The following is a 20,568-nucleotide window of genomic DNA, read 5'->3' on the forward strand; positions in this document are numbered from 1 at the left end:
GGCGGACGATGGCTTTATGGCAGGTATGAAGAAGATGCACTCGTGCCAGGAACGAAGGAATTAGTACGACCCAACATATATTATAGAGTAAGGCACGTATTGGTGAGCGTGTAAGTAGAAGATGACCGGTAAGCTCGGTGAAGGTGGGGCAGATAAAATGTCACCGAAGGTCTGGAAAGTCAGGACCTGCGGCAACTCACCGAACAAGACCCAGTTTATTTTTTATCGCAAAGCAGTGACCCCACTAAAATTTTCTTATCGGGTCCTCCCCAACTCTCCATTTCTCTTGCGCCCGACTCTGCTCCAAACAAGACTTTGTGGTTTTTCATTGTACTCGTCTTTTGAGAACTTTTTCGCACTGCTCGACTGGACTTCAATTGACGACATACTAGCGAGAAAAGCCGGTCGCAAATACAGATTCCACCATGTCAGGCTTTCAGATCCCCGGACTGGGGTTCGCGAAACCAAACGAGACCCTGCCGCCGGTGCCCGCCGACGTTCTCGCTGCCGCCGCGAGCTTCGAGGGCGTAGATCCCGAGATTATCGCCGCCGCCAACGGCACCTCGGAGCAGATCCAGAACCAGAATGAGGACGTCAATATGGGAGAGAGCACGACCGAGTCGCAGCCCGCCCCTGCGCCTGCGCAAACAGCAGAGCCCGTCGCCGCCGCACCCGTCGCCGCCGCACCACAGGAGGTCACCGACCCCGATGCCATGAACGTCGACGATGCCGCCGAGCCCCCTTCCCTGACAGACGCCCTCGAGGCCATGATCAGTGGTCTCGATCATACTCCCCCAGCCCAGCCAGTCGAAGTTCCCCAAGAGGCGTCTGCAGCAGCTCAAGAAGCGCCTGCGCCTACGTCTGCGTCCACACCTGCGACCGCACCTGCACCCGCAGCACCAGAGATGATTGACGCCCCTCAAATGCTCGAAAGACCCCAAATGATCGATGCCCCGACCTCCTCCACCGCCGACCAAGACCAACAAGACCCCGCCGCCGAAGGCGAAGGCGACCACCCCGAGTGGGAAGCCGACTCCTCGCCCTACGAGTCCTCCTCCGACTCCTCCAGCGACTCCTCCTCGGACTCGGACGACGATTCGGACGCAGGCGGCTACCAGCTCCTCGGCGTAGAAGAGACGGCGCGCATGCTCATGGAAATGGAAGGCGGCTCAGACGACGAAGGCGGAGGCGACGGCAAGAACGGCGGCGGCGCGGGGGCCGGCGCCTCGGGACACCTGCGCACCAAGAACGAGGTCGCCGACGTCGCGGTCCCCGCCAAGCCCGACGTGACCCTCACCGCGGACGACAAGATTGAGGAGCTCGGGCTCGTGGAGCAGATTGTCGAGAACATCATGGTGGTGAGGGCTTTCACGCCGGGCGAGTACCAGGTCCTCGACACGGGGTCGGTGCTCTGCACCGAGGACCGGAAAGTGTTTGGCGTGGTGTGGGAGACGATCGGCAAGGTGCTGCAGCCGCTGTATACCGTCATGCTCTCCACGGCCGAGGAGATTGCCGAGGCCGGGCTGGCTGTCGGCGTGAAGGTGTACTACCCGCCCGCGCACGCCAAATTCGTGTTCACGCAGCCGTTGAAGAATTTGAAGGGATCAGACGCGAGTAACATCCACGACGAAGAGATTGCCGAGGACGAGATGGAGTTCTCGGACGACGAGAAGGAGGCGGAGCACAAGAGGCAGATCAAGCAGAAGAAGAAGGAGGCGAGGTTCGGCAAGGACGGTGGCGAACGCGGTGGACCTAGCGAGAAGAGGAGCAGGAATCATCGCGAGCCGCATCCGCTGCGGAACGAGGTCAGCGCCGCGGCTGCCGGTCCTTCTACCGATGGCGGACTCAACTACGACGACGAGGACGATGGCCCGTACAAGCCCCTCGCGCGACCGCCTGGGTTCGGCCAGGCCCCGCCTGCGCAGCAGAGTTTCACTACGGAGCCTGAACCGGGTCGTTTCGGCGGGCGCAGAGGTGGACGTGGCGACTCTAGGGGACGCGGCGATAGGGGCAGGGGAGGAGGTCGTGGTCGTGGACGCGGCGGGTACGGAAACCGCGGGGATCACAGGGAGGGATACTCGGCGCCTCAGAGACATCACTCGGGCGGCGGCGGTGACCAGCAACATCAACATCAACAGCAGCACCAGCAGCGGCAGCAGGGTGCGCCCGCGCCGACGGCGCCGACGTTCAACTTCCCGTTCCCCGGGATGCCCGTGCCGCAGCCGGGTCAGCAGGGTTTCCCTGCCGTACCGCCGCCGCCGCCGGGTTGGCCGACGCAAGGTGGTCAGCCTGGGCAGGGCGCGCAGCAGGGTGCTTATATCAACCCGGCCTTCTTTGCCGCGTTGCTTGGACAGATGCAGCAACAGCAGCAGCAGCAAGGCCAGCCGCAACAACAAGGAGGACAATATCAAGGCCAGCAGCCCCCTCAGCCTCCTCAGCCGCCGCACCAATGGGGTGCTCAACCGCCTCCGCAGTAGATCAACTTTCATCAAAGCTGAAGATGAGATGTGGCGGTAGTGCTGGTGGTGGACAGGTGAAGGTGCAAAGCTCGACGCGCTTAGTTGAGCTCGGCATAAGTACCATATGAGGTGGGAGGCAGCGTGGGGGTGGGATTGGAACCTCTGTGATTCTGCACTGAGAAGGGTGAGGCCAAAGGAGACCTATGCCAGCTACCAGCGTAGACGAAGTCTTGAAGCAAGGGACGTGCAAAGGCTTCGATCAGATGGCTTGCTCTAGCTGTCACGTTTGGCACACTGAACCGGGAGGCTACCAGCCAAGGTAAGGCCCAACCGCAACCTAGAAGCGCGAAGCTAGAAAGGAGAGCGATCAGTGGTGGCTATTTGTATCGCATTGTAATGATTAGAACTGCGGGAACTTGCGACGCGACTATACGCGAAGAGGAGGTACGGATAGATAAAAGTGAAAAAATAGGTTTTTATTTCGACATTAGACTGTGTGTGTTGCGCTCTGACTGACGGAAGAGGCTGTCTCCGAAGCGTCCGCCTGAAAATTCCGAAATGAACGGGTGGCATCTATTTTGTTCTAGGCTTGGTCGCTATGATGATCAAATGCAGCAATTCAGCCATTGATGAATGGCTTTTGAATATCAACGATGCCCGACGCTACACTGATCTGTTGTAGGGGACGTAGACAATCGAGATGAGACAGGTTTGTCGCGGAGCTGCATAAGGCTGGTGTACGGATCGCCGCCGCGGTCCTGTCTCCGCCTGTCTTCTCCCGCGTCCAAATAGCCGGATGCGCAGCAGGAGATCTCCCTCAGATCAAGACAAGGAAGACGGCAGGTGTGGCTAGGATCAATTGAAACATTCCATAACCTACTTCTCGGGCTATCCGGCTGATTGCGGGAGCATGCCACACAAAGGCAGTAAAATGACGCTGTGCCGATCTACGACGTCGAAGCCAGGTTTTCTCGTTGTGTCTGCATAATACGTTGTCTGAAGTGCTGGCTCTGCTCTTTGTGTAAGGCATGAACGGTTTGATGTGCTGCAGCCTGCATAGCGAGTCAATGTCATGGATGCAACGCTCTCTATACCCGGGAATGAGGATTGCGCGGTTTCCTGCAACTTCGTTCTGACGGAGACGACTCCATTCGCAATGTTGATGTTGTCGGCGTGTTGGTTGCCTGCGAAGACCTACAGGCTGCGGTAATTGACCCCCGTCCTCCGTATAGTCACATCCGGGTCTTTTCGTTAGATTGCCCGCTGATTAGCCATCATGTTTCCGCGTGTTCTCGCATGGATGTCATGGATGTCGATGGATAAGGCTGGTGGGCGGAGTTCATCTCCAGTGTGGAGAGATGGGCCACAATGCGAGAAAAATGCCAGCATCTGCCAGGTAGCCAGGTACCGAAAGGCGCTTGGCAGTGGCATGCTGTGGAGGCGGGCAGATCATGGGGGAGGCAACCGAAAGTTGAGACTTGACAGTGATGGCGAGTGCTCACTGCGCGACGGGTACGAAATAGGCGAACCAAACCTAATGGCACGAGCGGACGAACCGGCTTGTTTCAAAAGGTCTCTCCAATTTCGGTGTCACGGGTGTGTTGATCGAACCCTCGAGGGCTCAAGTAAGAGCGGTCTTGTGGCTTTAGGCTTTCTGGTGGCTTGACGGCGCCGTTCGATGCATGTCTTAAAATTAGCCTCTAGGTTAGGATTTGTTGTGTATTGTCTTTGCTTGTTTCCCTGAGACCACGCAGGAGATCTTGTTTGAATTTTCTTCCGGCGCACTGCGGGAAGTCTAAACGCAACCGAAAAAGCAACGAGATCGAACGGTGTGCAATTCTCGGTTCTTGGAGTCTCGACCGCTTGTTGGACTCAAACACACCGACTTCTGTCTGGCAGGCAGGACAACTGAAAGGTCCTCGCGGTAACGTGGCCTGACAAGTCTCGTATTCGAGGCAGATGGGCGGATGCTGAGCACTGACTGCTTTCTGTAGCTTAAGAAGATCAAGAAAGGGTAGTTGGGTGACAGAGAAAGCTGAAAGGCCCTTGCGACTCGCGAGGGAGAAGCACAGAGCATGTCGTGTCATTCTTTCAAAGACAAGATTGCTTCTTTAGGGGTCTTTAAAAGAGGCAGTGGTTTGGTGATAATTACGGTAATGGCCGTGGCATTCTACTGTACTGTGTAAGTGTAAGCAGGTCAGCGGTGCCTATATCAACCCTTGCGAGGTTCCGGGCCGAATGGTGAGATGAGGATGGGCAGGCCAGCTTTGCCATGACACACGCCAGGCTCTAGCCAGTCTTTTCGTTTGTGAGGCACCGAGGCTCTCTGCGGTATCTGCTGTTTTCCAGCTTTAGAAGAATGCTATTTCGGTGCATTCTTGCTACATCCCCATGTGGCGATAGGCTGCCTTTGTGTGTGTGGCTCGCATGAACATGGCAGTCTTGCCGTGCTTCTCGAAGGCAACGGGATAGGATGCTGTTTGGGCGGGAAAGAAAAGGGACCAGGCTGCATGGGAACAACGTCGGGCGACGAAACGCAGGAGACGGCGCGTATCACAGCAATAGTAGTGGTGTGTATGTGTGCCAGTCTGGTGTTTGTGTGATTGGTACTCCGTACTCCGTATGGATTGAATGTGTTGGTCCCCTGTTGGCGATGACGATGGGGATGTTGGAGTTTGGGGGCTGCTTGTCATGGTTCACTGGTGGTTGAAGCTCGGGCCGGACAAACGCCTTCTTTTCCCGTCCCACCTGGCAGGGTTTGATTGGACGAACGGCTCAGGAACCCCGAGCAAACAATTTCGTTTATTCTGTGGGTGCGTGGTGGATACGAGTGGATGCAGGTGCAAGAGAGCCAATCAGGCGGAGTCGGTACCTGACAGGCACGGCAGGATGGGCGTTGGGAGGCCCCTGCCTTAGCGCGGCCCGTGCATGTGCGCTGATGAAGATGGGCGCCGGTGTGGATGGGCAAGCCGCAAAATGCGACCGAGGGATTGAGGTCGGTACCTACGTCGGAAACCGATGGGATGGGTGCGGGATTTGTTGCCTTCCATTGCATGTGTGTTTATCAAGATGGATCAGAAACTCGTAATATGGCAGTAATTATTCGTATAGTGATTACAAGTGAAAAGATGCCGTTTCGTATGCACGTAGGAGAGGACTGCCTGAGGTAGATGGATGTGTAGCTATTCAAAAGTGTTTGTTTGTTTCCTCCCTGATTGTGTGCACCTCTGCCAAAGTTCATCCCAAGCGCAGGGAGAGGCCAGAGACAGGGCGGATGGTGAAACGCTGACTCGGTGGTGTGGGCGTGGATCAGATGCATTGTCGAATGACCGTTGGAGCCGCGGTTGCATTCTTTGTGCGCGTTTATCCCAATCCGTCCAACTTCCATTTGTGCAAAATGTGATCCGAGCCATCACCCACCGTTACCCAAGAGACATCAGCCAACTACAGTACTTTACATAGTACGCAGGAGAAGTTAGGTACCCTTACGAAGTACATAGACCGCAGGCTGTGATATCCCCGGACGGCACTAACGCGGCAAAGACTGCAAGCCCTGACTTTGACCGTATCGCACGGCCGCCTTGTCCACGCGCCATTCCCTTTTCATCTTGATATCTCACGGTCCTCGTGCAGTCGCTCCCCCATCAGTTCCTGCCTGCTGTCTTGGTACCTGTACTCCGTACCCGTACCTGTATTCGTACCTACTTTTACTACGTACAGCAAGTGATCCTGAAAGCCAAGATGGAGGGTGAGAGTGAGAGCGAAAGTGAGAGCAAAAAAGACTGAGGGTACCTGTCGCGGCAGGGATCTGCTTCCCATCCACACCCCAGTCGTCCGACCCTTGTCATCCGTCCAACGTTGCTTGGGGCCTCTTTCCCAACTTCCCATTCGCCCAGGATCCTGAACTGGCAGTCTGCGAAGTGCGTGCAACCTCAATGTCCCCGGTTCTCTTCTTCTCACTGTCCCTTCCCACTTTTGTGTGTGCCCTCTTCTTCCCATCCTATCCCATCCCATCCCCCCCGTTCCGTCCGAACTGCATCTCACTCGCTGAGCCTGACTGCTTCCTGCCGTCGCTGCACTCTCTCACCTTCAGAGACAGACCGAGAGACTTCATCGTCGTCCGCTCTCTCGCAGCTTCCCAAGAGTCACGGTGTGCAGATTCATCCGTTCTTTCTTCCCACACAAACAAAACATCATCGACGTCCCCCCAATCGTCTTCATGACAATTTACTAAGACGGTTTGTGACTGTCCAATGACTGTGAGCTGGTAGTGAGATCTTGCAAAAAAACAACGACCTCACCTCACCCACCTTCTCACTTTACTCTCCTTCCACCGGGCCTAGAGCCACTTCACATTCGTTCACTTGCACGCATACGTACGCGCAACAACACTCGACTTTCAAACCACAACACCAAGGCAGCCAGTCTTTCTCTCAATTCAATAGTCCTCGACCACCGCGACTCCCTGGTCGGACTTGGACCTATCCGCTACTCGCTGGTTCATTCTTTCGACGATCGCCTCACGAACATCACAACCTTTTCCCTTCTGGAGCCGGATCCCTTGAGCATTCCCATCACCAGCCTCTCCCGTGCACGCCAGATATCCTCCCTCCATTTTCCAGATACCCCGCCTCGACCCACGAAACTCACGATACGAATCATTCATTACGCGCCTCACACGCCTGACCTTATCTTCAACCATCCCGACGACTTCTGGCTGGACTAGTCGGATTTGACTCATTTCCATTAACCCACGCCCGCAACTGCCGCAATGGCTCACCATCACCACCTACACGCCCGTAGGCATATCGCGCCTCGCAACCCCGATTTCTGGAGCAACGTTGGCGACAAATTCAAGGATCTGAATCCCTTTGCCTCCAATGACGAGGCCACGACAAGCAATGGAGGTAATCTCAAAATCAGACAGGACGACGATGATGATGATGTCACGACCACACGGCGCGCTAATACGAAGAAAGGCCGCTCGACCGTTATCAAGACCATCTACCAGACCGTCACTGGTGATGATGCCGTCGCCGCCCCCACGAGCACCACCTCAACCAAGCTGATTGTCGCTCAATCACCCCTCCCAACGAGGTCGAAATCGACCACAGTTGACTCCACCGAAACCACCATTGCCAGGGCCGGCGCCCCCATCATTAAGACTGCCGACAGCTCATCCACCGCCATCGATGCTGCGTCTACCTCGTCGCTGCCCACCGTCATCGAGGATCCCTTGACCGAGAGCATCCAGACCACGCTCGCTATTGCCACAGACGCGCCCACGTTCGCAAAGACCACCAAGACTGCCGCCACTGCAGACAATGCTAGCATCATCTCCAGCGCTTCCCCTAGTGCAACGTCAACCACGGACAAGTCGACCAGCAACGAGACCAGCGGTGCCGCGAAGGCTGGCATTGCTATTGGTGTTTTGGCCGGTGTTCTCGTCGTGTTTTTACTCGTCTTCTTCCTCTTCAACCGTCGCAAGAAGCAGATGGAGCAGCAGCGTCTGGCCGACGAGGATGAGAAGACTCATGGATTTGGGGCCGCCGCTGCTGCCGCTGGTAGCCAGAACCCCCGCGCTCCTCGTATCAGCCTGCGCCCCGTTACCCAGTTCTTGCCCAACTTGAACCTCGACAAGCGCGCCAGCAGAGGACCTGCCGGAGGACCTGCCGTCAACATGAACGCCAACCTGGCACCCGCTGCCGCTGCTCTGGGTCTTCGCAACCCTGGCCAAGGCGCCTGGGACAGACCGGCAACGAACCAGAGCTCGAACCCCGCGAACCCCTTTGGTGCTCAAGCCGAGAGAATCAACGGTCCCATCGCCGAGGAGTCCGTCAGCTCCATAAGCCTCAACGAGAAGCCTCTTCCCAACGTCGGCGAGCCTGCTCCGGGCACTGCCGTGAGTGATATCCCCGCCAACGCCGCTCCCAACGATGCGTCTGTTGCTGCAGGTGCTGCGGCAGTTGGTGCTGGAGCTGTCGCCGCTGGAGGTCTGGCTCGCAAGGCGTCGACCCGCAAGGACGGTCCCAAGGCACTGGACCTGACTCTGCCCGCGCCTCCTGCACCCTTGTCTACCATCCCTGCTTCTCCCTCTGGAACCACGTTCAGCGCCGACTCTGCCGGCCCTGGTCACCAATCTAACGGATCCACTGGCTCTGCTGCCATTGCCGCCGCTGGAGGTCCCGCCAACACCACTGTTCACCGCGTGCAGCTCGACTTCAAGCCCACTCTTGAGGATGAGATGGAGTTGAGAGCTGGCCAGCTTGTGCGCCTCCTCCACGAGTACGATGACGGCTGGGTAAGTTTTAATGTCCATAATGATGAGTTTGTAAGCTGACTTTGCCCTAGGCGCTCTGCATTCGCTTGGATAGATCCCAGCAGGGTGTTGTACCGCGCACCTGCCTCTCCACTTGCCCGGTTAAGCCTAGACCTCCTCAAGCCCAGGGACCTAATCAAGGACCTCCTCGTGGTCCTCACATGGGCCCTGGTGCTCCCCGCGGTCCCGGTCCGAACTTCCCTCCTGGCCAGCGCCCCATGAACCCTCAGGGCGGTCCGCCGTACCCCCGCCCCGAGTCGCCCGCAGCTCGTCCCATGAACGGTGGTGGCCGACCTCAGTCCCCCGCCGGCAATGGACCTATGGGCCCCGGAGGCCGACCTCAATCCCCCGGTCCTCGCTACCAGGGTCCTCCGGGACAGCGACCGCAAAGCCCCAACGGAATGGGAGGTCGCAAGCCAAGCCCCCCGGGACCTACCAGAATTCCTCAGCCCAGCCGAATGAACCCTAATGGTCCCCCCAACGGTCCCATGAACGGCCCCATGAATGGACCGATGAATGGGCCGATGAATGGGCCGATGAACGGACCCCCAGTCCAGGGCCGCCCAGGCCCACCGATGGGACCTGTCGGTCGCAAGCCCGTCCCCGGACAGGCTGTGTAAATGACAACCAAAGCAGCGTTCATATACACTGACTCCCAGCGTATTTAACGTCTTTTGGCACAAAGACTGGGGATTCATCTTCGTTTGGCGATAGACTAGGGTCTACTATGCATTCTGGACAGCACGGGCACGGCGTTTCTGCGAACTACTACAAAAAGAACTTGGGGGAGATTTCCTCTTCTACTGGACTCTGACGATGAATCCGATCAAGGGGCGAAACGAACCCCGACGACGCGTTTATACCTTTCAAGTCACTCATTCATGACACCCGCTTTTGATACACCCTTTTTGCAGCCTGGTTTCAGTCGTGGCTTGCAATTTTCTTTTCTTTTTACGCTTCTTCACACTCGCCTGAACACCCACTGTTTCGCGATTTCGATTCACCTAACTTGGCCCCATCTTGTACCACGCGACTGCAGCGGCGGCCATGGAAGATGGGGGCAGGGAAACGCCTAGTGCTTAATGTATATTGCTCACTCTTGTTGTTCGTCGTTTCTTTGACACATCTCGTTTCTTCTTGCAGCTCTGGTGGTTGTGTTTGGTCGTTTAGCAAATATGCCGAGCGACCTATTTTGGCAGAATGAGACGCGAGTGCTGATTTCGTTGGTTCTTTTTGAGATGCCTTGAAGTGGCATGATTGGGAACAACATGGTGGATGGAGAGATGGAGATTTCGCAGTAGTTGAGACAGATCGAGAGAGAATCTAGGTCCTCCTGAAAGGGATGGGACGCTAGAGCTGCTTCTTTGTGTCGAGCAAGCTAGGTAGACAATAAGATGCCCATACCTGAAAACTATGTTTCTCATTGTATTGAACTCATGTTTCTGAAATTGATGAGCATGCTAATTCCTTAAAATCTGGCTCCCCTACGGTATCCGAGCTCTGAAGTACCTCATGGAGAGGCGTTACTAATAGCATCATAGAAAGATGGGATTACATCCAGTCATGTTGCTCTGTTTCGAGTGCCCATCCAAGAGTCGTCTCACGAATCCAGGGTCGATGTGCCAGTCGCAATCTAGTTGGTTTCAATGATACTCTGATCTACACGGCTTTCTGCAGGCCGGTGCCGGAGGAGTCATCTTGCTACTTAGACAGAAGTTGGCACTAGGGGAGACAAAACCAAGTGGTGTTTTTGTAGATGTTCAATCACGAATACCGAACGAAGAGGTGAAAGCAGCAGCTATGGTATGTGGACAGATAAAAATGCGTAAAGCTACTCGTTCGCCATATTACCGTGTCTTTTCTTTTCTTTTCTTTTCTTTTCTTTTTTTTTTTTTTTGCTTTATCGACAACCGTTGGAACGAAACAGATGGGTGAAGGATAATAAGCAGTTCACGGCCTTTCGTCTTGGGGATTGTAGATTGAGAGCCAACGACAAGTTATTCATGCGTAAGCTAGGCAGAGATTCATCTGTGTAGGCAACCTTGGGAGGCGCAACGTACATCGATTACATAGCGATACGCTCTGGGGATCCCTCAAAGGTATGACGAGAGGTGTTGCCATTCTTCGCAACGATGTTGTCATACTTGCCGCGACAGACCAGTAGCCTTTGATTTGCGCGGGCGGTCCTCGTAGCCACGGGGCCCAAAGTCGCGCAACAGGCTGTTGTAGATGTCCAAGTTGCTGCAGCGAGCCTGAATACTTGCTCATAAAACCTGCCAAACCAATAGAGCGAAATGGACTGAGTCAATCGGTTACATTTCGATGCTCTTTTACTTGGACATTGTATGGAGAGTATCAGTAACGCCGTTACGAGGGCTGTAGATTCACGACAGCGTAGGTTCACGGCAACGTACATCTTGATAGAGCGGGGTTCACCCGCCTCTTTTCACATGTGTCGCCGGTGCTGCGGATGTTGCAATGCAGACGCGGCTAAAGACCGTCCTATCCGAACAATGATTCAGGAGTCTCGACACCGACTCATTATCTAGAGATGTACCAGAGTAGCACCAGCGGGAACCCGGCCGCGGCTCCTTGGTTGTAAACAGACGGAGACCACTCATGTCTTGTTGACTTCCGTGGATCGTCGACACAGCAGGTCGTACGTGGAGGGGGTTGGATGCTTCCGTCCGAGGATGTTACCATCGCATCGTCTGGAGAGATCTTTTCTGAGCGGGGAAAGTTGGGACGATTTGCAAGGTGGGAGAAAGATACACAATAAATGAGAAAATATAAAAGGGTTGAATCTCCTGGGTGTTTGACCTCGACGGATTATCTCGGATCATCATCCAGCAGCAAATCTCATCAAGATATCCCTTCCATTTGCCTCACCCGGCATTGAACTTTTCTTCAAATAACCAAACCCAACATGAAGTTTTCAGTCTTGATTCTCCCCGTCCTGGCATCAGGCATCACCGCGCTCTACGTGCCCGACAAGCTGGTGCAAGCGTTCCTCAAGGACTCGTCAGAGGGCAACTGCTGCAACGAGACGCCCTGCTTCATCGGGTGCCCAGTGGAGGGAGTATTCCGCGTAAGTTACCTTTTTTTGTTTTGTTTTCACTGTTCGATCTCCGCGCACTTCATGTACTCTGGCTCAGCCGAAGTTGAGAAAGTCCAATATACTGACGCATTCATTCGACGGATCAGCTTTGCTGCTGAACAACGAAAACCCGCAGGCCAAAATCAATGGGAGCCCTAAGGGGCCCAGGAGTGGTCGTTGTATGGAGTTCTTCTGTGGAAGTTTAAGCTCGGCCGACCAAACGTATTGGGGTGAAGGGGGAAAGAGTCAGGAGGTCCGATGCCTTTCTTTATGTTGCTGCTTCTTGGAGGAGAAGCAGAGCTGTTCCTGGTACCACTGATCTCCCCTGAATGATGAAATGGCGAATGAGACGATCCTTTGACATGGCTTTACTCCGCGTCTTTCTGTGATGTTCTGGAGTAACCCTGCTCCCGCGCTTGCATATGCCCGAATGAACCATGTAAGGGATTGCAAGATGAATAACCACCTCAACATAGTATAGGAGCGGCCCATCGTTCGTTTTTCGGATCGAGCCCTCGGTACTGCGTTATGCATGTCCAGAATCTCCCTGCCGAACAAGTGGTTTTTGCCTTTCAACGCCAGTATGTCCAATAAGGCTGGTACTCAGCATTGATCCCGGTGGCCTATGATGGTTTCGGTAGCTATATCATGGCATCCGACGAATGTTACGATGTTCTTCCTCTAACTTCCTGTCTGTTTTCTGGACAAGACATACTTGATCTAGGGGCAATCCGGGGTGGGCTTTCCCGACACGGAGATCATCAGCATCGTTGGGAGCATTGGTCAAAGCGACTTCGATGAAGTGTGTGAAATACAGACGCGGATACAGGTGCTTTCGTGGTCTTGGAGACGCTTGCCTCGTGGTCTGAGTGGTCCGCTTCGGGCTGATACCCAGGGATGGTCGTGATCTGGAGTTGAGACCCACTCTTGAATTACCTTTACGACCATCGTGATTGGCCGAAGGCTCAGTTATGCTGTCACTGCTCACGGCTCGGCGCTTTGAGGCATGCTCGAGTTTCTAGGTGAGTATCTCATAGTTGATGACCGGGAATGTCGAAGTGAGCATAGGCGATTCTGCATTCTCGAGATCTGCTTCTCAACCATTGAATGGAGGGGTTCGTCGTTCTCCTGCTGGGCGAAACCAATGGCTCTGGTCAAGGCCGCGGGCTCATAGAAATTAAGCTCATTGTATCGCAAGAATTTGGACGCCGCCGTATCAATCGGTCTTTCAACAGTTCACTGGAAATCATGATCCATGTATCACTGAGGGCGGAGCAATATATCGCAGGGTCATCCAGTGTTCGCAACTGCCGCTACCGCGCGGCGCTCAATTCCTGGGGTACCGTATTTACATTGTACAAAAGTTTTCCGACCGTCCGAGTCGTCGTTTATGAGTTCTGAATCGCCTCCGCCTGCGTCGTATCCTTGGCCTTCCTCGCGGCCTGTTCTCTGTCGTATTCGATCAATTGCTTCGACCAGCTGTGTTTTGCAGTGTTAGCCCAGAATTCTCTCTAATGCACAATTGTCCGCAATGAAACGTTGGGTACGTGGACGTACTATCTGCTGGGGAAGAACCGGCCCTCCTGAGGCATCACGTAGCGCACCTCCTTCTCGGCGCTGATCTTCCAGATAACGGCAACGACACCGGCCATGACGGCACCGATGACGGCGGTGTTACGCTTCCAGTTCGCGGGCTGGGCGTACCAACCACCGGCCGGCGACCAGACGTGCTTGGGGTAGCTATCGTGGGTATTAGAGGAGCTGCTTTCGAAGGATCGGGGTGGTTCGCATTCGATGAGGACATGCGCTGGGTTAGAACTTACGGAACCTTAGGACCGCCTCCCTGTTCGTGAGTTAGCAATCGGCCAGGAATGACTGATTGAGGATTGACGTACCATTTTGACTGTATTTTCAATATGAGGGGTTGGATAGTGTGGTGATGGCAATCGCTTTCCCGCCTCGACTCGATATTGGAGCTTTTGCCCTTGGACGTCGCGAATAGTGAAGTGCTGCCATCCATTCCTCCCGAAAAGTGGGACCAGAGCCATCCCGGAGCTGCGGAGGAGCGGATATTCCGCGCCTGCTTCTACTGACTTTCTCGCATGGCTCGTGCACGGTACCCCCTAGCATGCTGGAGCTCACACGACTTCCAATCGGTCGGCTCCAGAAACTTTTTCGTGACGGGAGACCGGCGCTGTTCGAGAGAATTCGGGACGTGGAACATTTTTCCCTTGCCCCCTTTGCGATTCAACCCCCAGCGAATACCGCATCCACCCAATTGCTCTCGACCGCATTGTACAACACCTTTTCTTTCGTTGCCTTTTTCTATTCGTTACGTTGTTACTGGGCTTTCGAACAGCTCAGCAACAACCCAAACTCGACCACCGAATGGCGTCCCAGATGAAGAGGTTAAGGATATCAAGATGCACCGGGCAACTGCTCAACGCCCAGGCCAGGACACACGCCTCGCCGTGCCTGACGCCCATCCCCTTTAGAACACAGCTTCACAACAGCAACCCGGCGCGGACACTATCGACCTCCTCCCCGTCCTTGGCAGCAGTAGCAGAAGAAGCATCATCCGACGCCTCAGCCAACAACATCACCACCACCACCGCCCAACCCGTCAAGTCGAAGTCGAGAAACCTCCCGTCACCCGCCCCCGAAAAGGCCCTCCAGTCGGCCAAGCTCGCCGCCCTCCACGCCCGCCTCTCCCTCCCCGAGAAGCTGCCCCTCCAGTCCCTCGCGCGCACCCTCGTCGACCCCTCCGCCGACTCAAACCCCAACTTCAACAATGCCAACCTCGCCGTCGTCGGCGGCTCCCTCATCAGCTACCACGTCTCCGAGTGGCTCATCACCCACTACCCGCGCCTCCCCATGGCCATCCTCTACGAAGCCATGCGCGCCTACGGTGGCTCCGACTCGCTCTACCGCGTAGCCAGCCAGTGGGGCGTCGAGAGTGCCGCCGCCCCCGGAGGCGAAGTCGACCCGGGCCTGCTGCAGTTCTCCCAGAACCCCGCGGCCCACGGCGTCGTTCACGGCCGCTGGGGCTACGTCCGCAAAGAGCACCTCGAGCTCGACAAGTTCAAGTGGCGCCGCTCCGTCTCGTCCCGGGTCATCCTCGACGACGAGTTCGGCGACGTCCTGCACAAGCCCAGACGGAACCCGCTCGAGCCCAACCCCGACCCCAATGATCCCGCACTCCTGAAGGAGCAGCGCGAGAAGCTCCGCAACGACGCCTACGCCGCTCACGTCCGCGCCGTCACGGGCGCCGTGTACGCCCACGCCGGCCGCGACGCCGTGCGCGCCTTCATCGACGCCCACATCCTCAGCCGCCGCGTCGAGCTCGAGAAGCTCTTCAGCTTCAGGCTGCCCACGCGCGAGCTGGCGATGCTCTGCGCCCGCGAAGGGTTCGAGGCCCCCGTCGCGCGGCTCGAGAGCGAGACGGGCCGTCTGAGCAGGACGCCCGTCTACGTCGTCGGCATCTACAGCGGGCGCGACAAGCTCGGCGAGGGCACGGGCGCCAGCTTGGATTTCGCGCGTCTGCAGGCGTCGATGAATGTCCTCAAGGCGTGGTACCTTTACAGCCCCGGCGCCAAGGTGCGGGTGCCGAGTGATATGCTGATCGAGGGCGCGAAGCCGTGGCAGCCCGCGCACATTGACATGGGAGAGATCATCTAATGAAGATATGTTGGGGACAAAATGGGGAAGAAGCAAAAAGAAGAAAAACGAAAAGCAAAATGCATCGACTGTAATTCATCCATCGGAGAGGGAGAGAAGAGAAGGGCGGCAAGAGAGGAGAAGTGACGGAGAACGTTGTCAAAGGGTCGGGGGACAGGTGATCCCGGACTTTATCAAGATGCCTTTTTGTTGGGCAGTGTACATTTTGAAGCAAGGACATGTAGAAGGTCAAGCATGTCTCTGTAAGATGAATAGATTTGTAAAAACAATGACACACTCCTCGAAACGGGGCCATTTACTGAACTTTACCGTCTCTTCATCAACCCCTATTTGACACTTTCAATCGGTTGCAAAACACTTCAAAGGAACAAACACACTTTTCATTACAATGGATCTACTTCCAATGATTAACCTACGCCATCCTTCAATCAGGAGTCCTCCACCTTCTCGGGTATCTTCATTCCAGCAACTCTATAATCCGCCTATTCAACTAAACTGATCGCCCTCGCCCAGCTTGTGCGCCATTCCTCGCCTCACCAAGCTCCGGTACCGATCCTTCTTGATCCCCGCCTCCCTCTCCAGTCTAAGCTTCTTCTTGCGCTCGTAGACGGCCCTTACCGTCCCGCGAATCTGCTCCCGTCCCTCGGCGTAATTAGCCCTCGCCAACGCAGCCACCTTTTCAATCTGATCAGGCGTGTAGACAAAGTTCCACGTGCTCAGGTAATCCGTCGTGCCGGGGTTGATGCCGGGCGCCTTGGGGTTGGCGAGGTACGGCAGGTAGATGATGGCGATGCCCGCGTCGGGCTCCATGAGCTGCCACGAGTTGGACTCGGTAATCGCCTTGGACGGCGGCGGCGTCTCAGACGACGACCGCTCCTGCGTCGTGCCGACCCAGACGGTGCAGTACCCCAGCTCGCCCGACTCCTCGTCGCCGGGCGTGAACTTGGCCGCCTGCCCGCTCTTCGTGTCCTCGTCCGGCTTGCGGTGGCCCTCTTTGTCCTGGTGCTCGCGCTGGTGCGCCTTGGCCTCGCGGAGCTTCTGGTTCGCCTCCTGCGCGGACGCGGCCTGGGCTTCCGAGAGCTCATCGCGAACCTCTTTCGGGGACTCGCTTGCCTTGGGCCAACCGACGCCGACGGGCCAGCCTTTGATGCCGCGCTGGCGGGCGTAGCCGTCGGCGACGGCGAGCCAGTTGTCCGTCTTGATGTCTGCGGAGGCGTCAAAGGCGACGACGACATCGACGTCGCGGCCGGGGCGGAGGAGCGGGTAGATGGGGAGGTTGTTTGACATGCCGGCGTCCATGAGCTGGATGTATTCGGTGTTGTAGGTGCTTTTCGGGGCTGTCTTGGGCAGCTTGTCTTCCATACCGTAGGCAAAGTTTGCGACGGTGCCGGGATCGATTGGATGGACCTTGCTGAGGTCCTCGTTGTAGCCCGAGATCATGCCGTCCAGGGCGCCGAACCCAGCGAGGCTCTGCACGAGGGGTTTGATCTCATTGTAATAGTGGCTCAGGGTCGCGCAGAAAGCGCTCCCAAAGACGCCGAGTAGGAATGGCATGCGGGTCTCTGGGAGATGGAAGCCTTCCTCGGGAGGCACGTCGACGCCGTTCTTGAAGCGTCGGCCCATGGCCCAAGTCGGGATGCCGGCGGAGAACTCCTCACAAAAGAACTCGTATGGCGTGATTTCGAACCACTGGAACCAGGCTTCCTTCTTGGCGACTTCTTTCGCCGCGTCCGAGGTGGACGGCACTGTCCCGCTTCCGTCAATGTCGACATCGGGGATCTCGTGTCGGACGGCCGTGTAAATGGGTAGCGGATTCTGGCCATATTTGATGTACTCTCGTTGGTTGGACAGCTTGAAATCCCGATCGCTCACTTCCAGCTCGCCTTTGGGAACCAAGAATCTCGTCGCCAACAGAAGGCCGTAGACGTCAACCAGCCCAAAGTCCGCGCGCGGGTCGCCCTTGAGCTTCTCGACAAGACCACTAAGGAGATACTTGCTCGTCGGTGCTGAAAGAAGAGTCTGGAAAGCCACGGGCGGATAGGCGATGTGGATGCCAGCGCGGGCCTTGAGGTGCTGCAGAACCTTGGGAAGACTGCCCTCTGAGATGGAAGAGTGGTAGAGGGCCTGTAGCCAACATGAACCGCTTACACCAGAAGTGTACGTGACACAGTCGAACAGCCCATCTTCATCTGCGGCGAGCATGGAACCGGTGCCGGCAACAAGGGCCCTCAGACCACCTCCGGAGCCGCACATGGCAATGGTAGGGACATCGTCCGGATGAACATCCCTCTCGTCGATGTCGAGGTACTTGGCTAACGCCATGGTAGTGACTCGCTTCCGCCTTGCCAGGAACTCTTTTTCCTCATCACATAGATCATTGGAGACCCTGACCTTGGCGGAATATTGCACTTCGGGGTTAATAAAGGGGTCATGGGCTTCTCGCCAAATCTCATCTGCCAGAGATCCAGGTGCCATGGATAGCTAATGGTGTTAGTCGATAGTAATTGTACAATATATTCAGCAAAACCCACCTCTCTCTGGAGCTTCCGGATGTATCCGGGGACCAATCTGGACCATTCCGGTAGGATGAACCCAACAATCTTGTCTGCAGTCCATTCGACGTCGGCAGAGTCGGACAAGGTCTCAAACTTGAGGGCAAAGTTGTACCACGCCGCCTGATCAGACGTTGTGCTTGCCGCATTGCTGCGGACTCCCTTCCTCTTCTCATTCTCAGCCAGGGATAACCGCTCAAACTCATCAGACGGGTAGAGCGCCCAAACCACCAGGCCGACGGCAGAGATGGCGACCGGAATCGACGTCTTCTTGGGCGGGACCTTCTCCCTCGCCGTAAAGAAGCCGTGCCGCGACTGGCGGGACAGCGTAGGCCTCCTGTGAACAAGGAGGCCGTGAGTTCTAATGCGGCCGACAGTCACGCTGTGGTGAAAGGATCTCGCACCCCGGCGCATGGCGTCGCGGGAATACGGCGCGAATAATCTCATCTTGGCGATATTGAGAGGCTGAAGTCGTGGGACATGACTGGCTGGATGAGCCAGAAATGAACGGTGGTGTTGGTTATTCTAACGTTGATCAGTTGTGAATTGTGTGTGGTGTCGTGGCGTAGAGTGGGATATTGGTGGTGTTGGTGGTGATTGCTATCGTCCTAACTTGCTCAGGAATCTCGACGGTTTTACGGTTCCGGCAAATTCGTGGTCTTCATTTTCGATCCAACAACTAAACTGTCCGGTGCTACGGATGAGAAGGAGAAGGGAAAAACTAGAGATCAAGATGGCCGCGGCTACTCCGGGGAAAGAGCACCGAAGATGAATTAAGCGCAAAGCGCGAGGCAATGACAGCGAGCTTAGCTCAACAACTTTCTCTCTCGCTCTTTCCCAACCCTGGTCTGCTCCTGACATCATTGAGGCACGATTGGGATTGGTGGATCGAAAGCAGGGAACTGCAAGGGGGCCTCCATCAGGTGAGTTAGACCGATACTCTTATCTTGGCGTAAACATATCGCTGAAGAAAGTACCTTTCTATGCCCCTAAATCTCCACCGTCCGTTGAGAAAGCTCCGGGCGGGTTCATTCGCCAATTGAACTGGTGGACCCAGCAGCCGCTCTGGCCACTCTGTGGCGCCAGGTTTTCCCTTGGCCCACCCGGCCTCTGCCGCTTCCCATGTGACGATGACATGTCTGTAGTGTCACGGCTCATCGTTCGGGCGAGTCTAGAACCTCGGAGCCTGTTCAGACGACTCCATCACACTGCTGATGATCGGTTGGAGGTGCAATGGAGAATATTCTAGCAGTTCGGGATAATTTCTTACTACCCGGCTCAAGAATGATGCCATTGCTCGTCTGAAAGTCTGCTTTTCTTAGAGATTGAAGTCTGAACTGGGTTGTTGTCGTCAGCCACAAGTTTGAGAGAATCTCACAACTCTACTGAAGGAGTTCATCCAAGCCATATGCTAAGGTGAATCTTGCCCATCGAAAGACGCCAAACCTTACTCTTAAGTCCGGACATCGTGGTCCAAGAGCTGGCTCCAAGATCGACCCATGGTGGTTTATAATGTTGTGACATAACTTCGACTCTTCAAATGAATGGGCCAACGTTCGAAAAATGAAGCTTGCGCCATATCTAATCAGCATCATGAATTTCCACTAGGAATGGGATCATTACTGTCATGTATGTTGCTTCGAGAACACTATCACTAGACAGTTCCCACTCATGTATGCAACTGCTGCAAACATGGACTGACTGATGGTAATCTACGTAATCCCAAGCCGTGTCTGCGCCGCAAGACTCAACAGTAAGAACCTCACGGAGATACAGGCTGTTTTCAAACCGATCGGCTGCTTTGATGAATCCTGCGTAGACCACCCTTTGCTGATAGATCGCAATCCATCTGTCGCGGCACCCATGAGCCACTACCGACTCTTTGCGGCAGCATCTCATCTTCACGATGACCTGGATCATTATGGTCAAGGGAATCGCTCAACTTCTGCACCTCGCCTTGCCTTTGCTCTAGGCATTAGATCTATATACGAACCCGGGATTTATGCAAGCCAATGAGCGTCGTATGTATTTATGAACGCAACTTGAGTAGCTCAGTCTACCATGCACACTATTAGGCTGGATATCATGCGAGGGTCCAATCTCCTCGAAGACCAAAGGTCTCAAGCGGTTCTCTGAACGTTGACAACTGCTAGGTGGATTCGGCGTGACACTTCGGAAGATTGGCTGTTGGAATAGCGGCATTGGGTGAAGGGACAAGAATTGTTCATGTAACTTTGACTGGAAGCTCTATGACAGGTAGAAGGAATCGTGGATCAGGGTGCAGATTCCTAGACTATAACCTTCGCTGGGTGAGTGAGTATGCCCAGACCCGACAACGCCAAAATGGTATTACAAAGGACTACATACATCTAAGAGAAATCTCTACATCGTACAGTATAGATGTTCCGAACCATCTCTCTGTCTAATGCCTACCAGTCAGAGCGGGCCATAGATATCTTGCCA

At 55.4% G+C, this 20,568-nt stretch overlaps 11 protein-coding genes across 11 annotated transcripts; 4 read left to right on the top strand and 7 right to left on the bottom strand.

Annotated features, from left to right (window-relative positions):
* Positions 1-425: 425 nt before the first annotated feature.
* CLUP02_18074 (NAF1 domain-containing protein) lies at positions 426-2,477 on the top strand (the record flags this gene model as incomplete). Its single annotated transcript, XM_049296978.1, has 1 exon — positions 426-2,477. One exon carries the CDS (start codon positions 426-428, stop codon positions 2,475-2,477), a length of 2,052 nt encoding a protein of 683 aa, XP_049138202.1.
* An 80-nt stretch (positions 2,478-2,557) lies between these two features.
* Positions 2,558-4,733, bottom strand: CLUP02_18075 (uncharacterized protein; the record flags this gene model as incomplete). Its single annotated transcript, XM_049296979.1, has 8 exons — positions 2,558-2,836; positions 2,977-3,042; positions 3,122-3,308; positions 3,377-3,703; positions 3,827-3,936; positions 4,245-4,321; positions 4,399-4,547; positions 4,639-4,733. 8 exons carry the CDS (start codon positions 4,731-4,733, stop codon positions 2,558-2,560), a joined length of 1,290 nt encoding a protein of 429 aa, XP_049138203.1.
* Positions 4,734-4,821: 88 nt separating this feature from the next.
* CLUP02_18076 (uncharacterized protein) lies at positions 4,822-6,066 on the bottom strand (the record flags this gene model as incomplete). Its single annotated transcript, XM_049296980.1, has 6 exons — positions 4,822-4,867; positions 4,925-5,047; positions 5,077-5,207; positions 5,332-5,502; positions 5,578-5,840; positions 5,994-6,066. The coding sequence occupies 6 exons, from the start codon at positions 6,064-6,066 to the stop codon at positions 4,822-4,824; spliced, it is 807 nt and encodes a 268-aa protein (XP_049138204.1).
* A 1,164-nt stretch (positions 6,067-7,230) lies between these two features.
* On the top strand, positions 7,231-9,398 carry CLUP02_18077 (variant SH3 domain-containing protein; the record flags this gene model as incomplete). Its single annotated transcript, XM_049296981.1, has 2 exons — positions 7,231-8,760; positions 8,811-9,398. The coding sequence occupies 2 exons, from the start codon at positions 7,231-7,233 to the stop codon at positions 9,396-9,398; spliced, it is 2,118 nt and encodes a 705-aa protein (XP_049138205.1).
* Positions 9,399-9,649: 251 nt separating this feature from the next.
* CLUP02_18078 (uncharacterized protein) lies at positions 9,650-11,481 on the bottom strand (the record flags this gene model as incomplete). Its single annotated transcript, XM_049296982.1, has 10 exons — positions 9,650-9,693; positions 9,762-9,923; positions 9,986-10,137; positions 10,334-10,437; positions 10,502-10,576; positions 10,733-10,790; positions 10,848-11,051; positions 11,113-11,154; positions 11,215-11,280; positions 11,336-11,481. The coding sequence occupies 10 exons, from the start codon at positions 11,479-11,481 to the stop codon at positions 9,650-9,652; spliced, it is 1,053 nt and encodes a 350-aa protein (XP_049138206.1).
* Positions 11,482-11,704: 223 nt separating this feature from the next.
* On the top strand, positions 11,705-12,034 carry CLUP02_18079 (uncharacterized protein; the record flags this gene model as incomplete). Its single annotated transcript, XM_049296983.1, has 2 exons — positions 11,705-11,841; positions 11,983-12,034. 2 exons carry the CDS (start codon positions 11,705-11,707, stop codon positions 12,032-12,034), a joined length of 189 nt encoding a protein of 62 aa, XP_049138207.1.
* Positions 12,035-12,143: 109 nt separating this feature from the next.
* On the bottom strand, positions 12,144-13,132 carry CLUP02_18080 (uncharacterized protein; the record flags this gene model as incomplete). The annotated part of the gene is made up of 5 exons (XM_049296984.1): positions 12,144-12,396; positions 12,479-12,498; positions 12,591-12,783; positions 12,864-13,025; positions 13,116-13,132. 5 exons carry the CDS (start codon positions 13,130-13,132, stop codon positions 12,144-12,146), a joined length of 645 nt encoding a protein of 214 aa, XP_049138208.1.
* A 131-nt stretch (positions 13,133-13,263) lies between these two features.
* CLUP02_18081 (uncharacterized protein) lies at positions 13,264-13,773 on the bottom strand (the record flags this gene model as incomplete). The annotated part of the gene is made up of 4 exons (XM_049296985.1): positions 13,264-13,354; positions 13,433-13,615; positions 13,699-13,718; positions 13,771-13,773. The coding sequence occupies 4 exons, from the start codon at positions 13,771-13,773 to the stop codon at positions 13,264-13,266; spliced, it is 297 nt and encodes a 98-aa protein (XP_049138209.1).
* A 490-nt stretch (positions 13,774-14,263) lies between these two features.
* CLUP02_18082 (54S ribosomal protein L3) lies at positions 14,264-15,553 on the top strand (the record flags this gene model as incomplete). Its single annotated transcript, XM_049296986.1, has 1 exon — positions 14,264-15,553. One exon carries the CDS (start codon positions 14,264-14,266, stop codon positions 15,551-15,553), a length of 1,290 nt encoding a protein of 429 aa, XP_049138210.1.
* Positions 15,554-16,039: 486 nt separating this feature from the next.
* Positions 16,040-18,552, bottom strand: CLUP02_18083 (cytosolic phospholipase A2 zeta; the record flags this gene model as incomplete). The annotated part of the gene is made up of 2 exons (XM_049296987.1): positions 16,040-18,034; positions 18,085-18,552. 2 exons carry the CDS (start codon positions 18,550-18,552, stop codon positions 16,040-16,042), a joined length of 2,463 nt encoding a protein of 820 aa, XP_049138211.1.
* A 1,134-nt stretch (positions 18,553-19,686) lies between these two features.
* Positions 19,687-20,307, bottom strand: CLUP02_18084 (uncharacterized protein; the record flags this gene model as incomplete). Its single annotated transcript, XM_049296988.1, has 3 exons — positions 19,687-19,759; positions 19,808-20,042; positions 20,175-20,307. The coding sequence occupies 3 exons, from the start codon at positions 20,305-20,307 to the stop codon at positions 19,687-19,689; spliced, it is 441 nt and encodes a 146-aa protein (XP_049138212.1).
* Positions 20,308-20,568: the final 261 nt, after the last annotated feature.

This window comes from Colletotrichum lupini, chromosome 10, assembly GCF_023278565.1.
Source record: "Colletotrichum lupini chromosome 10, complete sequence".
Taxonomy (NCBI): Eukaryota; Fungi; Ascomycota; class Sordariomycetes; order Glomerellales; family Glomerellaceae; genus Colletotrichum; species Colletotrichum lupini.